The sequence below is a fragment of the Salminus brasiliensis genome, chromosome 3, assembly GCF_030463535.1.
Source record: "Salminus brasiliensis chromosome 3, fSalBra1.hap2, whole genome shotgun sequence".
Taxonomy (NCBI): domain Eukaryota; kingdom Metazoa; phylum Chordata; class Actinopteri; order Characiformes; family Bryconidae; genus Salminus; species Salminus brasiliensis.
This window is the reverse complement of record NC_132880.1, coordinates 25,230,403-25,252,486: the sequence shown is the minus strand read 5'-3', so window position 1 is coordinate 25,252,486 and position 22,084 is coordinate 25,230,403. Positions and strand designations below refer to the sequence as shown.

General features: G+C 39.9%; 1 protein-coding gene across 1 annotated transcript in view; it reads left to right on the top strand.

Annotated features, from left to right (window-relative positions):
- Positions 1 to 22,084, top strand: part of grhl2b (grainyhead-like transcription factor 2b) — a 33,530-nt gene that overhangs the window by 7,325 nt on the left and 4,121 nt on the right. The window contains exons 3-11 of the mRNA XM_072674705.1: positions 617 to 684; positions 1,905 to 2,250; positions 3,008 to 3,060; positions 3,186 to 3,342; positions 3,445 to 3,556; positions 14,877 to 14,971; positions 19,353 to 19,511; positions 20,193 to 20,250; positions 21,530 to 21,663. Of these exons, the coding sequence (XP_072530806.1) occupies positions 617 to 684; positions 1,905 to 2,250; positions 3,008 to 3,060; positions 3,186 to 3,342; positions 3,445 to 3,556; positions 14,877 to 14,971; positions 19,353 to 19,511; positions 20,193 to 20,250; positions 21,530 to 21,663 (1,182 nt within the window). The remainder of the gene's footprint in view (positions 1 to 616; positions 685 to 1,904; positions 2,251 to 3,007; positions 3,061 to 3,185; positions 3,343 to 3,444; positions 3,557 to 14,876; positions 14,972 to 19,352; positions 19,512 to 20,192; positions 20,251 to 21,529; positions 21,664 to 22,084) is intronic.

The following is a 22,084-nucleotide window of genomic DNA, read 5'->3' as shown; positions in this document are numbered from 1 at the left end:
TATCACATGTCATACTCTGAAAGTGAATGGCATATAGTATATCTCAGCCCTATGCTTAGTGGCAGGATTTATTTCTGTGTTGGTTTCATAATAAACCTCACAGCCTCGTAGCGTTTGTGAGCTGATACCTGATGCTAATCCTGAGGCATATGGATTTAAAGTACGGAGATATTCTGTGTGTATGAATGTTGCTATTTATGAATTGATTCAGCAAACACTCAAATGTACCCAAATGTAGTTTGCTTCTGTAGGTGTAGACTTTAGATCTTACTAGCTATAGTGTACACCTAATGAAGACACGTGAAATTAAGACTAAACTAAAGACACTTTGAGTTGAGTCTAGTTGTTAAGTAATATCTAACAGACTCATAGCTCATATCACCATGTTAATTGATTCTTTGACCTCCGGTACGTGTTCGTTTAGAATTTTTAGTCCTGCACTGTGATAAACAGTAAAGCTTATTTTTTACTGTATTTTGTTGCAAGGAGGAAACTACATACATTTGATAAATTGCTGGAATACTGCCTTAGACTGTGCTTGGTAATATTATCACTGTTACCAACATTTATTTGGCATTTTTTAGTAGATTAAATTTTCTGCTCTCATCTTGTTTAGGTTCCCAAAGATAAGAGGGTAATGCCCATTGCCAAAGTAGTAGAAATCACAGAGGAACAGGAAAAAAGGTCAGTATTTAAATATATACATATACACAAACACACACACACACACACACACACAACCTCAGCCCAGGTAAAATAAGTGAGTAATGCTTATGAACTAGGTGGTGTTCAGTAAGTGGCTGAAGGAATAATCATTTACTCACCTACTCATTTGTATGCATGTTTGTGGTGTGTATGTGTGTGTGTCTGTAAGCTTTTCAGAACGCTCACAAATTTGCACAACTTTGCATTTTGTTTCATATTGTAAAATTTTTTATTTTTGGTCCTGAGGTTAAGATTTAAGTGAGGTTTCATATACAGTCATCACACGGTCCCTCCTTTTTTACAGCCTCAAAAGTAAGCACTCGGATGCAAATCCTTTGCAGTCTGTGTCTGCCTGAGATCTGAAGCCCATGGCTTAACTAAAAGCTGAGTCTCTGTCCAAAGATTTCTGAGCGCTCTCTTTCGGATGTTTTCTATCAGTCAAACCAAACTTTTCCGGGTTTGTTTTTTTGTCTTCGGTGGTCTTTCAGTTTTTTTGGTGTTTTCCTTCTTATATATATATATACCAAATGTTTATGGCTACTGCTGAAGTTTTGGCATTTAGCCTAATGATGACCTCCATCATGACCAGCCACACCTCTATGAAACGTATATTGAGTTGAGTTACAGCTACCAAATATACATTCAACACTTCAGTCAACTCCAAACCGTTTATCCTCTTAATTTGCCATTAAATATTTTATATTGCCTTGAAACCTTTTATCTCTTCATTGTTCAATTACTTCTGAGACAATGGAGGGACTATGTGAAAATGGCAGTAATTTAGTGCTGGGTGATACATTATTATTATCTGAACATTTGACCACGATTACGATTAATGTAATGAAATTAATTATATAAGCTGCTCCAGTTGCTCAGTTGGCACTGTGTTTGATTTCACCTTCATGTTACTTCCATGTCACAGACTGGAAAGAGCGCAGTCACGTGATTACAAACACGGTATTATGCTTCTAAGGGACATGAACACACACAATGATGAAAGTATTAAAAGATTAGCAAGATTGCGGCTATTAGAGGTTCTGATTGTCGGTTTTGGATGATTTTCAGTTGTCAGTTAGTCAGAGGCAAAATTACCCATATAAGTATATATATATATGTATACACACACGTATGGGATATGTTATTATTCATTTGTTATTACATATATAATATTGATATGTATCCATATCTGTCTGTTTCAGAATTAGTGTTGTGGGCAGCAGCAGTGGTGCTGACTCTGAGTCAGTGGATAATCATGTTCAGGTTCTGAAGTCGGTGCCGGTGAACCTGTGCGTGAATGCAGAGCAGCAGGACTGCAAGCGTGAGCAGTTCGGCGGTGTGGTGAAGGCAGAGGTATACAGTCCAGTCTTCATGAACTCCAGTCTGCACTACAGAGCGGAGGGCGAGGAGCAGACACGGGTAGTTTACGAACACACACACTCGTTCGACTCCACGCCGGCCAGTCACGACGGCTTTGGGAAAGATGACCATTGCAGCAGCCCAGACAGCACGTACGAGGAGGACAGCAGCGAGGTGGGAGGACACAGAGTTAATGAATAGGGCCAAGCTGCTATTGTGGTAAAGCAATAGTTTGGCAGGAAAATCAAATGTAGAACGTTTTCTCGCTTACCTTAAGAGAGTCTGTCAGTCAGTTGGTTTACTCAGAATGGTGCAATAGAGAACAAACATCTGGTGAGTGGCAGTTCTACAGACAGAAACACCATGTTGATGAGCGAAGTCAATGGAGAATAGGCACACTGGTTCGAGCTGATCGAGAGGCTACAGTAACCCAGATAATGATGTGCAGAAAAGCATCTTTGAAACACGTTGTACATAGAGGTAGGTGGGCTATAACAGCAGAAGACCACATAGTTCCATCAGTCAAGAACAGAAAGCTGAGGCTGCAAAACTGTTCAGTTGGAAGACTGGAAAACCGTAGCCTGATCTAAAGAATCCCCGTTTCCGCAGAGGCATACAGATGGTAGGGTGAGAGTTTGGAGCCAGCAGCATGAATCCATGGACCCAACCTGCCTTGTGTCAACAGTCCAGTCTTGTAGAGGTGGTGTTACGGTGCAGTTGTGTCAGCATGGACCAGAATGTGGAAGGAATGTTTCCAACATCTTATAGAATCTTGTTCTTGTACCTGTGCCCAGCATTTGGGCAGCCCTGTTCAAATTTCACATTTTTTTTCACATTCAGAAGCATAAGAACTGTTAATTTAACATAAGCATGAAATGCACAACATGGTAGAAATTTAGATATTATAAAGAAAGTAACAGTTGTTTTGTTTTCTATGTTGTAGAAGTATCGGCCGTCATCTTTGGGAGCTAACGAGTTCGTCTTTGACCCGTCAGATGTGTAAGTGTCCTTTCTGCATGGCTTTGCATTGCTATTTAAGTGTCATTGTCTCACTTAGTTGTTTACAACTGACTGACACACCCTACTGTATATTTGATATAAGTCTCTGCCATGCTTTTATTCAGAGACACCTTTCAGTACACTCTGGAGGCCAGCCGGTCGCTGCGGCAGAAACAGGGCGAAGGGCCCATGACCTACCTAAACAAAGGCCAGTTCTACGGCATCACACTGAACGAAACGGGCAGTAATAAGCGCCTCAGACACCCCATCAGCAAACTGCGGGTAAGGGAGCCACTCACGCTGAGCAAACAAACTGCTTGTAGTGCATGTATTCAGTAGAATTAGAAAGTCTTCATTTTTGGTTTCCCAAATCCCTCTATCCAGAGTGTGATCATGGTTGTGTTCAGCGAAGATAAGAACAGAGATGAGCAGCTGAAGTACTGGAGATACTGGCACTCTCGCCAGCACACAGCCAAGCAGAGAGTTCTGGATATCGGTAAGCTTTCTAACTTGTTCTTCAGTCCTTGTTCATCGTTTCTAATCTGCTCTCTGAACACAGTCACTGTAATAGTATTAAGAACAGTAAATAACTTGAAAATTATAACTGTATGCTGTACATCTGCACAACGGTGCTCCATTTTCCTCCTAGCTCCCAAAAGCACACTGTAAGGGAATTGGCCATGTTTAATTGCCCCTAAGTGTGAATAAATGGGTGTGTGTTGTACCCTGTGATGGACTGGCTCCCTGATGCCTTGCACCCAGTGATTGTGGTAGGGTCTGCATAAATGGAACCATCACTAGGAAGAAGTAGATAAGAGGATAAATAGATGATAGGCTAACATTGCTAACAGACACTGGGCTTAGACTGTCACCAATCTCATCTCAAGTCTTTTTATCTATCTATCTAATTGTTTGCTACAATCAGAGTCTGCGCAGTAGAGACCAGAAGCGGAGCCAGACTTGTTTACTTAGGTAGACCTGCCCCATTTCCCTGACAGTGCAGAAGAAAAGCAGATTTTTCCCCTGGATGCAAGAAAAAACAACCACAAAATTCACCGTTTGTGTCAGATACAGATGGAATTTGGCCTTCATTTCTGACCAGTGAACACACACATACACACTAGTAAGCAAACGCACACAGTGACAGTGAGCACACATGTCCGGAGTGGTGGGCTGCCATCATCAATAGCCCGCTGAATAACCGCTGAACCACCACTGCCCCAGACAAGGGGCAAGGGGAATGTTTCAACTTTAAAAGTGCAGCTCAAGATCCACTACAACTAATTTCCGGTGCTGCTGGCCTTCTCTTCCAGCCAAGGCTGTCAATCACTTTATTCCTGAGTATAATCCTGCCTTCTTAAAATATAACAGAATAAGCTTTAAAAACTGATTTCTGTGGAAAATAAAAAAAATGTGCTGTTGGAATTTGACAATGGAGATGAAAAGACCAAATTGCCAATTTCCATATTGCCCGCTGCTCCTTCAGTGTTTTTACAGATAACTGTGCTTATTTAGCACCATGCAACTACATTAGCCTCGTAACTCCAGTGTAAAACTAAAGAAGCAAACGTTAGACACCAGTCATGTCCTGCATGATCAGCTACATTTGATTGACAAGGGGGAAGTTGGGCTGAAGCCCCCTCAGGGCCACAGGAGATTGGTTCCTCTTCATTTCCCGCAGTAGTTAAAAACACTGGGGAGTGAAAAGATTGTCTGAGCTTCCTTTTTGAGCATATGGTGGAAGAGCTCATTCACAATGGAGGAAACAGAGATGGGAAAAACAGAAGTTACGGCTGTATGTAAAGATTTGGGTTCCCCTGTTTAAATGATGTGATGTTTACGTGTTGATGACGCTCAACTCCAGTACAGTACCCACTCCTCCTTCTCTTCAGCTCAAGGAGGATTTTGGATCTGTCTTCTGGCATCACCGCTGTGTTATGGAGTGCTGTCAGCTGATCCCTAATGTAAACAATAGGGCTGCACACAGGTTTCACATGCATTTCATTTCGGGACAGTATCTGGATTAACATTGGCCGGATTCCGCTTACATCTGTTTAATTTGCTTTTTATTAAAATGTTGCCCCAGTGTGACCAGATCTAGTACAGGTGCAGTTGGTCAGTGTTCTTTAAATCCCCCGGGAAAATATTTTGATATTATGAAGTTCTGCAAAGCAAAAATCGCCATAATGCACTGAGAAAGGTCTGGGTGTGGCCTTAATATTCAAATGAATGTGTGTGACTGACAGCCCTCTATCATTGGCAAACAAAGTTGCCTTGCGTTTCCATGGCAATGCACACAGCTTTGAGACAGAGAAATTGCGCTTTTAGCATTTTACTGCGGTTGTGGAACTGCGGTTGTAATTTCACAGATCTTTAGGGTTTACTGAGGTTCTGATACCTGTAACCAAGTTACAGATACAAGCTCGAGCCGCAACTGGGGGAGCTGCTGCCCCACATGCCCCCCCATCCCTCCTATCTGGCGCCCGTCACTTCTCTGCTTCTCCACTTTGGTGGCTGGCTGCCCGCTGTTACTATAGGGCATGGGGCAACGTATCTCCCTGTGTCGGGACCTCCCGTCCGTCCCAGCACCCAGCCGGTAAATTCTGTGCTGAAGATGCAACGAACATCAGATATAAGGGACAATGAAGCATGTTGCTGTGGCGCAAGCTTCAGTGCTCTAGGTTTTGCTTTAGCTAAACCTGGTTGCTCAGACTCAAAGCCATGTTAGCCTTGTGATTGGTCAAGGATATGCTAATGTAAGCCTAACCCACTTTTAGGACCGCTTATTTTACATCGAGAGGGGAGCAATGCTGGTGAAGTACACCTGACAGTTATTAGACTTTGGGAAGATATTTATAAGGCATACTTTTTTATAGGACATACATTTACACTGGTGGCCCTGAGGAGCAGATTTAGTTTGCCAGGGGCCATAAGCACTGACGATATCCACGAGATGCTCAGAAAAGCATATTGTGTTTCATGATAAAATGATCACGATTCAATAAAAAAGTCAATTTAGATTCTAAATGTCTCATTGCAAGTTTAAATTTTTGCTATATTTAAAAAAATGACTATTCAAACCTGGCAGTTGTTCTTTGTGTCATTTTAAAATTCATGAAGAATGGACCAATGAAAATTACCCAAATTTTGACTTTTTTTTTTTGACACCCAAAAAATGACGTTTTACAAAATCTGTCCAACTTTCCAATGAAAGTTAGAAAGGTGTTTTCATTCTCCTGTAAAGTTCCCCTTTTGGAGATAGGGATGTGATAGGGGTACATATTTTCGGTTAGCCCTGAAATGCCTCCAGGTTCAGTAAAAGCTGAACTATTATGACGGTTTCCGCAAACACATCTCCATTCTGAGGAAACAGACAGAGGTTTTGATGCACGACAAGCCGTAACCTGTGTGCGGAGCATGTCATGGGTGGTACGTGAGAAAGGGAGTGAATGGTGAAAGTACGAGACTTGTTCGGACAGAGCGAGGAATGTCCTTTTCTCTTTAGCGGACCTATGAATGGCTAACCTGAACGGTGTTTATGCTAAGAGGCTGATGGGCAATTCATAAACACATATTAACCTTGAGGTTACTCTGCTAATAGAGCGCTGCATTTGTCATGGTCTTTTATGGCAGGAGAGAGGAATGCCTCAAGCCCAGTTAGAACAGAACATCTGATTTATTTCATGTTTTTCAGAAGATATGACTTCTTTATCTACCATTTCACTCAAATGTAGCCATTCAGTGAAACAAAAAGGTGTGCTTTGAGGGCTAAGGTGCTACATATAAACATCCAAGTAGCATCTAAGTACCCAAGGTTGTCTCCAGCAGTGCATGCACATATTAATACTTTTATTACTGTTTATTTACTGACTTAACCTCCTGAGACCCAGACTTTTGCCAGGTGTGCATTATTATTTTTTTATTTCTCCTATTTGGCATTATTAGAACTTAGCAAGTATAAAAACGAAACTTAGTCTTTGTACAGGACGTCGTCATATGTCCTCATATGAGGCCAAAGGGTCAAAGTTGTGAAAAGTAAAAAGTATCATGGTGCAGAGAAGCAGAAACGCAATGTCCCCATAGGAGGACGCAGGGTCTCAAGAGGTTTTACATACTGGAAAAATCGGTGGGTCATTTAGGTTGCTCTAACTTTATGTCTGTAATAAGTTTTAAAACGCTAAACAGAAAATGATCCAATCAGGATTCGTTTCTCAGTGGTATCTGGGCAAGATGCAGCCAAACAAGCTCTCCCATTGGTTGGGGCTTCACTGATAGAACTGAAGCAGCAGTTTGACCACCAACACAATTAGGAACTGACAGAGGAATCAACCAGTCACATCTTTGAATTATCATCTGAACATCAGCACTCTAGTCCTTCTGTAGGTTCCAGATATGTCACTGGCTGGGAATGTGTCAGATGACATCTTCTGTGTCAGGAATATGTGAAATACCTTAACAGCCGCCCCAGCATCCATCTGCTATACCAAAGCAGCCGCTAGAAACATATTAGCAGTCACCTGGGACATGTTAGCCACTACCTGGGAAACCATACTAACCACTCTAGTGACCACTCAGATAGCACCTACCTACAAGTGGAAACCACTAAACTTCCACTTGTGCTTCTACTTCTACTATATGCATACTATGTGCAACAGATAACACCACTACCTGCCAGTGAGCTACCATACCACATGGGAGACTGGGGTTCGATTCCTGGTCTGGGTGACCATGCTGCGCTACACTAATAAGAGTCCTTGGGCAAAACTCCTAACACTACACTGACCCACCCCTGTTATACAAGTAACCTTGTAAGTCGCTCTGGATAAGAGTGTCAGCTAAATGCCATAAATGTAATGTAAATATTGTGCCCTACTTGTACATGTATAATATAGCTCTTATTAAAATATCTTATTTCTATTTTAGACTTTTTGTTCTATTAATACAGACACAGAATCAGCACACATTGTGCAGGAATAACACATTTGTGTGTTTATTAAACAGGTGTGTTAGAATTAGACACACTGACTGTCTAAAACAACTCAAGTGTGTCGTCTGCACACGCTCACTAATTAAAAAGTCTATCATTTCCAACACCTTTTTTTAAGTAAATACACACGCGTGTGTGAGTGTGGACATGAAGGAGGCGTGTTAAAGAGACAGATAGTGAAGTGGGCAGCCTGTGACACAGCCAGTGTTCGTGAGTGTATCAGGAAGTCGGTTGTTTACTTGCTGTAATTTGTTAGTATAATGAGAGAGAAACTCGTTCGTGTCCAGCGTCGTGCCTCACTGCGCTATTCTGGATTAGTGTCATGCAGGGCATGTAGGACTGGGCAGTATGTTAAATATTATAATTGTTATTGTGGTACATATGAATGCAATACTACTAACAAGGTTTTCAACCTCATTGCATTATATTAGCAGATGTGGCCTTTTGTTAGAATAAATAGCCGCTTGGAAAGAGTGTGGATATTGGTGGCAGAACTTCACCATTTGTCACATTCACCATTTCCTTAATTATTTAATACTAATTTAAAATACCTTAACGACCAGGTTAGCCTCCACTTGCTATACCATTTTGTATTCAAACATATCTCCAAAGTATGTCCAGAATAGGAATACTTTCCAGGAGGATGCAAAAACCTTCCAATGTAGGTTAGCGTGAAGTTATTTTATTGCAAACAATTCTGGAGCTTTTCTATTGATCCTTTCAGTGTGAAATGTTCAAATGTTTTTAGATGATACAGAAAAGTGAAAATGGGGAAAACGTGATCCTGCATGGATCACAAAGAAATATTTAGAATTAGAATTTAGAATTCTAGAGAGTCTGTAAACAACACCAACCTGGTATACTACTTGGTATAAAGTAGCTGATTGGATGGCAGCCTGAAGGTAGACGATGGTGCAAAAATATTAATATATTAATTCTGTTTTAGCTTTCAACACAAAAGAAAAATGTATTTTTGAAAGCTTAATAAACATTGTATGTTTCCATTAACCAAGCAACCAGTAATAAGGCACTAGAAATCTGTATATCCCACTGAGTAACACTGTCATAATACTGGGTAGGGCTTTTCTTTGCTGTCGTTAGAAGTTGGGTCAATTGTGGCCATGAAGAGATGCACATGAATAGCAACAACACTCAAACAGGCTGTGGCATTCAAACGTTCCCCAAACGTTCCCCACACCATTACACCATCTCTACCGACTAGACTGGTAACTCAAGGCAGGTTGGGTCTATGAATTCATGCTTTTGATGCCAATTTCAGACACCATCTGTGAACCTCAGCAGAAATAGAGATTTGTCAGATCAGGTTTTGTTTTTCCAGCCTTCAACTGTCCAGTTTTGGTGAAACCTGTGTTCACTGCAGCCTCTGCTTTCTGTTCTTGGTTGATAGAAGTGAAACCCTAATGAAACTTAATTGCAAACAACTAACTCTAATAATTGACTCTAACTTAACCTTCAAATGACCCTAAAAGTTGCCACCACTCACAGATATGTGATGTTTGTAATATCATTTTCATTACCAAGTATAATAGTTTTTTTCTCATTTGTTTGACTTGGTTTTCCTTATCTGCATGTTCAAAACCATTTTAACCCCTCTGTATATATATATATATATATATATATATATATATATATGTATATATATGTATATATACAGTTAAACATGTGTCGTTATTCTCAAGTAATGCCAGATTTTAGCTGCAGGATTGATAGAACTGCTATCTGCTGTGCTACATCCAATTAAACAAGACTAATTATGTCTTTTGTAATGAAACATTAAGCTGGTCAGTGTTGTCTAAGTACTGACAATATGTTAATCATTAAATATGGCATTATTTCCTACCACTAGTGCAGCCTATTATGACATCATCTGATTATTTTAATCTTTTTTATTAGTCGATTCGTTTTTTGGTTCTGGCAAGCAAACAAGACAAACTGGTCAAGTTACTCATAAACATAGGCAGTACGAAATTTAGGTCTGAAAGCACAAGGCAGAATGAACCAGTTTTCTCACTGTCAATGAGGTGTTGAATGTGATCACTTCATCCAGGAAGAAGAGCCTGGAAGAAGTCTGAGGGTGTAATTAGGAGTCAGTGGCAGATGGTGACTGAATGATGGGATTATACTGGGATGAGGAGATTCCAGAGGGTGTGGATGGGGGTGCAAAGGGGTGCTATAACTTCAGGCAAAAAAGGACAAAGCTTTTAAAACTGTCATCTCAGGAGATCTTATTTAAGCTATCTATATATGTCTATACCCTATCAAACCTAGCATACCATCAGCTCCATGCTGCCTTTATTGTTGGATGTACTGTGATATTGTCTGCACACATTCAAAATACACAGATCTAAGAAAGCATTACGGAACTTAATTAATACTAACGTACTAACTTTATTAATGCCAACTTATGAATGTACTACATTTATTACATTTACTGATGGCAAATTATTAACCTTGTTAATTACTTTAATGATGGATTGATTAAATAATCAAGGTCTTGGATGGGAACTGGAAATATGGTCCTTTCCCCAGGTGAGTGCTGAGAATGGTTAGATCAATTTCTGATTTTCTCATTGTCTCAGATGGTCTCAAACTTTTGCACAGCATTTTTATGCTAGATCAAGAAGCTATGAAGTACTAAAAACATGGTTTTGTAGAAATACAAAATTCTCATTGGTTATTTGAGTCCACCGTCTTCCTTGAAATTGTTTTACAATTTGACCCCTGGGGCCAGGGAGTGGTGTTTTGACCTTTGGGTGCCGTGTGGCCCCCAGCAGGCCGTGGCAGGCCGCAGTAGGCTGGCGCAGGCTGGGCAGACAGTGACTGTAACCCGACACCTCTGCCGTTGAGATTTGAATAGCAGTTGAGGCGGGATTGTTCTTCAGGCCTGGGGCCATGACACAGAATCCGGGATTTGAATGGGGCTATTTAACGGGGGAGAACTAACTAACGGACAAAGACTGTGTGTGTGTGTGTGTGTGTGTGTGTGTGTGTGTGTGTGTGTGTGAGGGAGCGAGTGTCTGAGAAAACCAGGTGAGGATCAGCAAGGAGAAGGAAGAGCAGGTGTTTAGCTCAAGACACAAAGGCAAGGAACCCATACCTCTAAAATAAGAGTAAATCTGCATGGATTGTTCCTACGCTGTTCTAAAAGAGTAGTTCCGCATAAATGCGAACGGTCTCTCATCTCAAAAGTAGTTGATCTGCCAAGACATGTTTGGTGTGTGACGTTTGCTCCTGTAGTTTTACACTAACTACAATGCTAACGTAGCTAATAAGTAATGGAAACTTATGTACTTCACTTAGCATGGTGATACCTGTGTGCCTAAATAAAACTCCATACTCGCCCCAAAGTGTTTGAAGTTCAGTAATCTCTAATAGACTTCTGTGATTTGTGACAATGTAAGATTCACTCTTCTCTATAAACATGGACTAAAATATAGACAGTATCACCTCATCCCAAATGAATGCAGTCAGCTAGTGGACAGAAGTACAGTCCAAATCCATGCTTAAAACTGTACTGTTGTCCATGTTTATAGATATAAAAACATATATATAAACATATATATGTTTATACAGTGATGTAGCTGGATTTTCATCTCAGGGAGGCCTGGTTACATCTCGCTATAGTGACTTTGACAACTACCTCCTAGCCAGCAAGCTAACAGTATTATGGTTAAATTGCTAGTATATTACTCACTATTTTTTCAAATATTAAATTTAAAACATCACTGCTTAGGTCACATTTACTGCCTATGCTAGTTTCTTTCTCATTAAAACTAAGAAATTGAAAAAGACCAGAATGTCTTTCCATGTGCAAAAGGAAACATTTTACTGCTCTAAAAACATCAAACAGTGACACTGACCAACCTACGTTAATTTCAGGAAAAACTAACAGAAAGTTGGATGAATTACTTTTATTAAAACATCCTTTTTTATTTGCTTTCCCTGATTATGCTGATCTGTAACTCATGAGGATTGACCTGCTGCTCTGATAGCATTTACTGAGGCCATAAGCTATATAGCATATTGAAGTCATGAATAAATCATGATTAATTCAGGGTAAATCTGTGTTTACATGCTAAGTATTGCTGTAATGGCTCATGGTGTGCTTGATGTGAACCACATATATTTATTTAATTTATTTATTTTATAGATGTTTTTATAGAAAGCACAGCACAGCAGCTGCTCATGTAAGATACTTCTCGTATCATCTCATAGATACTATGTTTATCGTTTTTTTTATAGAAAGCACAGCATAGCGGCATATAAATATTGTAGTTTTATGGAACAGTCAGAGTCAAGGCTACATTACACTTGGTTTTGGTTTCTCATATTCAGATTGCTTTCTTCAAAGGCTTTCTTTAAAATGTTAATCTGTGTAAATAATCATTGATGATAACCAAGACAACCAGCTAATGCTGAGCTTTCATCTAAAAGTGATGTAGAACACGTTGATTTCAGTAGACTCTTGTAACTGAGATGGGTGATGAGCGTTTCATTTTAAATTAAATTACAAGTGGCGATCATCTTATGGAGCCAGTAGCCTTTTTTTTTTTTGATTGGCCTTATTCACAAGAGAATTTGCCCTGGGTCTCAGAGTGTATCAGAATTCACATAAAAATGTTCAATGTTAAAATCACTGATGTTTTCTCAGATGCTACCAGAAGTTTCTGAGCTTGACCTTTACCACTGTCACCTTTTCATGTCTAGTGTTTAGAACCACTACCTTCTAAAGAACCCTCGTAAATCTTGAAAAAAAGTAGAATGTAGCGAAGAACCTTTAAACCTGGCTAAAAAACTCTGACTTTCAGTTGTTCTGTATAGTGATTGTGATTGGTTATAATTGTTCAATATCATACTTGTGTTGCTCTCACCAAGTACAATTCCTTGTATGTGTAACATATTTGGTAAAATCTAGACATTCTGATTCAGATTCTGATATAGAACCGCTGCCTTTACTAAAGAACTGTTGAAGAACCCCATAATGTAAGATGCCTGTGTCTTTGCTCATTTATTTTTTTAACTGGCATCAGAGAACTTTAATGGAGATCTGGCTTCCCAGGAACCTTCATAGGTACACCACTGTTTTATAGATAACAATGAGTCATGCACTGTCAGAAACCACATAAGCACGTCATTTAGAAATTACTAAAAAAAATTCCACACAGTTTGAGGTGGTCCTTCTTTGCCTCAGGGTAGAACTAAAGAAGCCAACTTCAGACACTAGTGCCGTAAAGCTGTAACGGTTCTAACTGTAATTGAAATCCTCCGTTCCAGGGTTCGGCTTGAAGGCCCTGGTTATGAGCAGTAAGCGCTCTCAGCGCAGACAGTCCGACTCCAGCTGAGCGGTTCATGATTAGCTTCCCCACCCTCTCCCCGCGGCTGTGAAGTGGCAGAGTTGTTGACCCAATCACAGGCGTGAGAGGCCATAAAGTGCAGATAGCCTTTATCTCTTCCAGCCAGCTACTTTGAAGGTAGAAAAAGCGTGTTTACTCAGGCTGATAAGATTTATCCAGGATGGAAGCGTGCCGGTTTATTGTACAAGCCAAGTACGGCTTATCTGGCCGAGCAATCTAGATGAACAGTAGTTTACCTACAGTGGGAGACGGATACCGTTTTTGATTTTCGCTGCAGATCTTCTTTGGATTACAGCAGTTCATCACTCAGCTGCGTCATGATTCTGGAAAAGAGAAGGTCCACTTGTACATCAACTGTTATATCATTGTTATATCACTCCAAAATTGTGACACAGTGTAAAGAAAAACTGACAGTCTCAAAAGTGAAAAACGATAAAAATACAAAGCATGGGGATGGGGATACAAAGCAACAGTGTACAGTATATTGACACCCAGCATTTTGTGGCAACCTTATAAAAATGTATATATTTAAGTGTAGAATCCATCAGACTCTATTTGCACTACAAATGGTATACCCATGCTGTTTTAACCCTGACGAATATGATATCACTGATCTAAACTGCCTGGCTTCAGATGATTTGTCCCCCTGTCCGATCTGCGATCTGCTTAATGCTGAGTATCGACTTATACTGATCCAATCTTTGTGTTGTCATTAATAAGCAACACAATTTAGGTAAAATATGCTGTTGAATAAATAAATCACATTGTTTTTGGTAAAGATTAATATAACGAAAAATAATGAAACGATGGCCATTTTCAATATACATTCTATGTCCAAATGTTTGTGGACACGCCTTGTGATAAATGCATTCAGCTACTTTAAGTTGCACACATTGGTGACATAGATGTGCAGTTGCACACTCACAGTTCATCTAGTCTCTGTAGAGAAGTATTGCCAATAGAATAGGCAATACTTACTGACACTGTGCCTGATGTCAGATGTGCTCTGGGGGGCTCATAAAGCCCCCCAGTATTAAGCTGTGAAGCAGTGGAACTGTTTGATGGATGAATCCATCATACTCAATTCAATATTTTTGGGATGACTTGAGGAGTTCAGGATATGGTCAATCCTCCCAGATCTTTTAGGCTCTCCTGGGCTCCCCCGACAGTTGGGAGGTGTAATTCACATTTTGAGCCACCGCTAAAGGACATGCTTTACATGTGTATTTCTGGACAAGCTGAGAGATACAGAACCTACACTGAAAGAGAAAGAAACATGTAGTGAGGAGGCAGAGTAATACTACAGGTTTTTACACAAATATTACGCAGCCGTACTCAGTTCTCACGAGCGGTGTCCAGCTCGCTTCACCAGAGTTACATAACGCAGTCGATACACCTCCACCATCCAGTAATAAAAGCTGATGTCCTGACTGAGGTCTCCGTTCTCTCTGCAGCGGATTACAAAGAAAGCTTCAACACGATCGGGAACATCGAGGAGATCGCCTACAATGCTGTCTCCTTCACCTGGGACGTCAACGAGGAGGCCAAGGTAAGATCCAGAATAAAGGCCACATTAGTCCAGAATAAAGCAGCCTGCACAGTTGTCACTGAGTGTGTGTTTTAGACTTAGGAGCATCCGGCTGACACTTCTGCTCCTGTTGACCATTAAAGAGTCGGTGCTTAACCAGGTTGTGGGTAGTGCTCATACCTGTGTTCGAATCTGTGTTCATACCTGTTCAGTCTCCTTCCTCCAGCTCTCATTTAGTAGTCAGTACAGCTTTAACCTCCTCTCTCTCTCTCTGTCTCTCTCTATATCTCAGTATGCTGTTAGTGATGTACTGTATTGTCTCTGCTTTCTGTCCTGCTGTGTGTAATTGTGTGTTTGTCCACTGCTCACTTGCGCTCGTCTCAGGTTTCACCTGTGTGCTATGCACATTGGAAAATGGGTCAGGAGTGTGTAAACCCTTCTGTCTCCTGAACACACACACACACACACACACACACCCAGCAGCCTTCCCAGTCCATGGGCGGTGTCCCATTGTGGTAATAAAGGTAAAATAACCACACTCAGTTCTCTGAACAAACATTTACTCTTCAAATCCGTATGCACTCCAACCCATTAGCTCAGAGATCACATGCCCCCCCCCCACCTTAGACAGATTAATCACTTTTCATTCATTACTGTAAGAGTGGGTGAATATTTAGGATTGCTGCAATAATAAAATATGGGTTCACATGGCACATACAAATACATATGTAAATGTATAAACCTTAATGTACATTTATAGATGGTGATGTAACATACACACATCATGGACATATTGGTCTTTCAGTGTTTTCTTTGAACTGCTCTTCTTCTGGGTTGAATGAAAGTTGAAACAATTTAATAAAAGTTAAAGTTGCACCTAGTTGCACCTAGACAACATGCTTTAGGTAGCTATCAATAACTTTGCACAATTCATCTTTGCCATTATACTAATACCTAGCCTACTTCTCCGGTGCAGTGCCAGAAATAGATAAAAATGACAAAGACAATAGACAACACACCAATTGAACTAAAGATACAGCCCTAATAACTGATAAATAACTAATAAAACTGGTTTGCTTAGCGGCAGCAATTAGCTAAAGCTAGTTATATGCCATGGCGTTGTTCTAACGTTATATCATGGTATTTAATCATACAACATTTGCGAAGAGTTAAATGACCACATTATGTTGGATGAGGCCACTAGTTGGTGTGCTATTACAGAGGTAGCAATGTCGGACGAGGCCGCTAGCCGGTGTGCTACCACCAAGGTTGGAAGGTTGGAAGAGGCCCGTAGCTGGTTTGCGATCACAGAGGTAGCGATGTTGGATGAGGCCACTAGTTGGTTTGCTATCACAGAGGTAGTGATGTTGGATGAGGCCACTAGTTGGTTTGCTATCACAGAGGTAGCGATGTTGGATGAGGCCACTAGTTGGTTTGCTATCACAGAGGTAGCGATGTTGGATGAGGCCACTAGTTGGTGTGCTATCACAGAGGTAGTGATGTTGGATGAGGCCACTAGCTGGTTTGCTATCACAGAGGTAGTGATGTTGGATGAGGCCACTAGCTGGTTTGCTATCACAGAGGTAGTGATGTTGGATGAGGCCACTAGCTGGTTTGCTATCACAGGGGTAGCAATGTTGGATGAGGCCACTAGCTGGTTTGCGATCACAGAGGTAGTGATGTTGGATGAGGCCACTAGCTGGTGTGCCATCACAGAAGTAGCCATGTCAGGACGAGGCCGCTAGCCGGTGTGCTACCACCAAGCTTGTAAGGTTGGACGAGGCCTGTAGCTGGTGTTCTATCACTGAAGTAGTGATGTTGGGCGAGGCCCCAAGTCATTGTGCTACCACCAAGGTAGCGATGTTGGAAGAGGCCCGTAGCTGGTGTTCTATCACTGAGGTAGCGATGTTGGATGAGGCCACTAGCCAGTGTCCTACTACCTAGGCATTTTGTAAAAAACAATATAAACAAATAACTCTCACAAGTTTTTGCTCTGGTGTGTTTTGGATGCTGTGTTTGGACGTTGTGTTTTTGATTTGTACATTTTGTGCATAAATGTGGTCTGTCATATTGTGATACATGGTGTGCATCATGAAAATGTCTTCCGGTATTGTGATACAGTATTTTTGCCTTGTTGCCCAACCCTAGTTTGCATGATACACTTCTAAAAATATAAAGGTGCTACAAACAGTACAAACAAAAGAGTGCTGACACTGAAGAACCACTTTGGTTCTTTTACAACATGGGACGGTTTTAAAACCTTTGAAAGGGTCGTTCACACACTCTTTTTCAGATCTTTTTAATAGAAATGGTTTTCCACAAGGGGTTCTTCTATGCCTTTACTCTAAGAACCTTTAATTCATTTATTTGTATATCTTTATTTTTTAGAGCAGACCACAAACCACCACAACCTTTTTTTTAAGTGGGGAAATGGGCCTTTTATTTTTAACCACAACTATTAGAATTTCTTTCTGCTCTGGAAGCAGCCATAAACCCTCAGGCTGGAGTTAAAAGCCCATCAGTTAATTATGGGCAGGAACAGAGGCTGCCCTGAGTGCCATTGATCTGCGGAGCGCAAATTATAGCTTTAAGTGTTCGGATCAAGTTCTGAACCTAAACACGTGTTTTTGTGTTTTTGTTTTTTCTAGTTCTTCTCCAGTACAGCTGTGTGATTACTAAATATCAGTGTGTGTAATCCTAATCTCCATTTGCGCTCAAACCTCATTATACATGTTTATCATGTTTTTTTGTTCTGTTTACTGATGTTAGGCCACTCATGTTTCTAATAGGATGATATAATGATATAATTATTATGATAATGATTTCTATTAGGAATATTTCATTGAAATCATGACTACATTTCACAGGGGGAGAGCAAGTGCATTAAGTGGCTTGGCTGCTTTCGTAGCTGAGTTGTGGGCAACAGTTAATAACTAACCACCTCCATACACATTTAAAACCAATCAACTTTAACTTTATTATCCAAGTAGGAAATATATTCGGTCACACACACGTAAACATATATACAGACCTTAACAAAGTAGATGATACACACAAATCAGCACATAAAAATAAAAAACATGAAAAATGGCATCTTACAATAACATTTTTCCACATCAGCTGCTTCTCACAAACCCACACACACACAAAGTACTCAAATAAGAACATACGCAGACAAGGAAATGTAGTGGCTTAACGACCACAGCATTTCGATTTTGAGTATTAACTGATCATGAAACGGTCATACCGTCAAAAAATACTACTAGTGTTGGCGTGTGTGGAGGACCTTTGTGTGTCCTGTCTATAATAATGAAAAAAAAGTGTTGTCTGGTATCTGTATATATCAAAATGAAATATATTTACAGTTATTGTAATGAGGGTTGGGAGGGTTACTCTAAAAATGTGTTTCATTACAGATTACTGATTACCTTTTCAAACTGTTATTGTAACCTAAGACAAAGGATCACTGTATTAAAGTAACGTCATCTGATTACATATTCAAATTAAGACAAAGGAAAACGTAACGTAAAAAATTCATATGAACCCGTCCTGTGTGTCTACACCAAACACCAAACCGTCTCATGTCCACATCAAACAATCTTATGTCCTCATGAAACAAGCCCTCTGTCTAATAAATGATATAGACCATTACTGCTGGAGTGCTAAAGGTTTGGGTTTGTTATGCTGTTAGATGTGTATGTGTGTGTGTGTGCAGAGTGTGTGGTGAAGAGCTGAGCTTCAGGTGAACATGTTCAAACACACACCTGCTTAGCGTGTGTAGGTGGCGTATGTGAGAAAAACAACTGCTCTCCCAATGGCTCTAGGATTCTTTGTATCGGAGCAGATCAGACCGCCACACACCTGCCTGCCACCTATTCACTCACACAGCCTAATAAAGGAGTTCAGCTAGGTCACCCCTGAAGTCGCCATACTGGCTGTTGTGCTCGAAGTGGCTGCCTGGGATTTGCTATATGGTTGCTATGTCATTCCAGGTGATTGCTAGGGCATCACTAGGTGGTTGCTAGGTGGTTACCTTGGTGTTCCAGGTGCTTGCTCCATGGTTGCCACAATATCCGACTATGTGGTATAAAAAACATCCACCTAGCAGCATCTTAGCAACCACCAGATGTTGGTAGGTGGTTGTTTCGGTATGCAGTGTTGTTGCAAGGGCATTGCTAATGTGGAGGCCTCATGAATGCTGTTCATTCAAAGTAAATTCTTCTGGTAAAACTAGAGGATGCATTATGTTAGCTGCATTAGCCTCGTAGCTCCAGTATGAAGCGAAATAAGCAAAATTCAGTCTTCATCAGATTTATTACATCTGTTTTTTAATTTGTGGCTGAGTTAGTGATTTAGTGCATTCTGCTGTTTGTAACAATAGGTGTTTCTCTCTGTTTTGCAGATTTTCATCACAGTGAACTGCCTTAGCACAGATTTCTCCTCTCAGAAGGGGGTGAAGGGTCTTCCCCTTATGATCCAAATCGACACCTACAGCTACAACAACCGCAGTAACAAACCCTTGCACAGGGCATACTGCCAGATCAAGGTTTTCTGTGATAAGGTAAACGCTCACATTTAACTTTTAGGCCCTTGGTTTCTGGGTTGTGCTAATGAAAAAAGCTCAGTATATAGTTCAGTATTCTCTGAAGTATTCATTAACTACTTTACTCAGTATCTACAATGTATCATTTACTGTGAGTTATTTAGGATCTGTTATGAATTATTAAATAATTACTGTGAATTATTTAGTGTCCACAATGAATTAATAATTGATTAACTATCTACTATAAATAATCAGTATCTAATATGCATTATTTATTATCTACTATGAATTATTCAATATCCACTATTAATTATTTAGTATCCACAATGAATGATTCAGTATCTACTAAGAATTGTTCAGTATCCACTATAAATTACTCAGCAACAATACAATGTTCTGTATTGCTTTTTTATTTTCCTGTCCCAGTACATATGTCTAATTTCTGTTAGACTGTTTATAATCGCATGGTTTATTACTGCTGTATACTACTGGTCAATACTGAAAGAACTGGGATGCCCTGAAGTTGAGGTTAAATATGGAACGTTGTGGCTGCAGCACCCTCTGGTGGTTCACTGCAGAACAGCAAACCTGGGACAGTTTCTTCGTTACAAGAACAGTCAGCAAAACTAGCATGAACATCTTTTAATTTTCTATTTATATTTTACATTTTTGTTCTGTGTGTGTATTTTTTTTATTCAGGGTGCAGAGAGGAAGATCAGAGATGAGGAAAGGAAGCAGAATCGCAAGAAGTCAAAAGGTCAGATACACAACACCAAAACACTAGTGATAATATACTGCAACTGTTGTTAGTTTATCTAATTGATTAAAAACTTAAAAACAAAACTTTTAGGGAATCTGTAGATGTGTTGTTCAATATTTAAAATATTATGAAAAACAACAAGAAGTTCAATTAAGTGCTAATCAATATGCTGTAGTGATCTGTTTATCAATTATAACACCATGGTTTCATAATCATGCATAGCTTCATGCGTTAATCGAGACACACACATATACGTGTACATTAATGTGTTAACAATAAATACATAAATACAAATAATTTCTGCTGTTTCTCAGACACTGTTAAACAGCTTATCTAGTGTGTGTGTCTAGTGGGATGTCCATCATTAGGTACGGATACAGGTCTATTAGAGATGACTAAATAACTCCACACGGTTTGAGGAGAGTGTGTGATGATTTTACATGCAGTTAGCACCATGCTAGTTGGTGGGGTATAAACTCACTTTACACACTAACTACATTGTAAGTAATTGCTAAGTGCTGTACATTTACAGCAGAAATACTGCAGTATTCTACTGTATTTCTTACATTCAGCATGTTGCTGTACAAATAAGGGAGATAAAGATCAAGCTTCTTGCCAAAGAGGTTAAAATGGAAGTTTTTAAACAGTATTAGGCTATGCCAGCATGGCCATATTATTAATTAAAAAGCTATAAATAGCTAAAATTAGTTTGTGATATTTCCTTTTAGCTTTTGGTACCAGTAAGGCTAAAGTAAAGGTGCACTGTATGACTGATAACTCCACTACCAGTATGCAGTTCATGTATCTACAGCATCAGTACTGTTGGATATCATAGTGCACCAGTATTGTTCTGTAAATAGGAATTACAACAGTGTCTCTGTTGCAGTAAATGGCTGGTCAGTTGTGTCTGTTAAATGTTCCCGTTTTCTGTTTTTTTTTTTTTTTTTTTTTTTTTTTTTTTACAGTGTAGATCAGTGTTGCCTGATGGACTATGTTCGTGTAGTTCGATCTTTTGAACTGTGGCTATAATTTATTCCTAAGTGTGCTGTTTTTGGCAGATGTAACAGTAATATGGCTGTTTCTCTCTGGTTTGTAGATTTCCATCACTGTAAACATCCTAAACTGACAGAGAGCTTTGATTCTAAACTTTTGAACTTTATAAATTACACATGTAGTATAATTTACACCATTATCATTACAACCATCTAACCACAATGTGATAAAAAGGACGGAAGAGCTTATCTGTTGTTGCTATAATGTCATTCGTTAGGGAAAGAGGCAGGAGCTGGATTGGTAACTCTTCCGAAAAAGGGCGACACCACCTTCTTTAAGACGATGACAGATCTGGAAGCTCAGCCAGTCCTCTTCATTCCGGATGTTCACTTTGGTAACCTGCAGAGAGCTGCTCAGGTATGGGGTAAAACTCTTAGACCTTTCAGAATGGACAAAGAGTACAGCACAATCTTTACTAATAAATAGATGAAAAGTCGTTGTGCTATATTTGTCGTAAAGGTAGCTCACACTGTTCTTCCCTTTGACACTGGCTCTATTAAAAAACTGTTAGCAGGCCACTCTGACCTTAATGATAAGCAGTGCTATTAGATGAGTAACCTTTTGCCCATCCAGCATGAAATGTCACTCTGACTTCCTTTTGTACCTTCCCTACGCTGTTAGGCTTTGTTCATTAGCATGAATGTCACTTATAATGTCCCCAATACACATACAGTTCAGATGGGATGACAACAAACACTGTATGTGCAAAATTATCTAAGGAAAATACTCCATAATGAGTGAGTTCAGCTACTTTGAGGTGTTTACACACAGCCAGTAT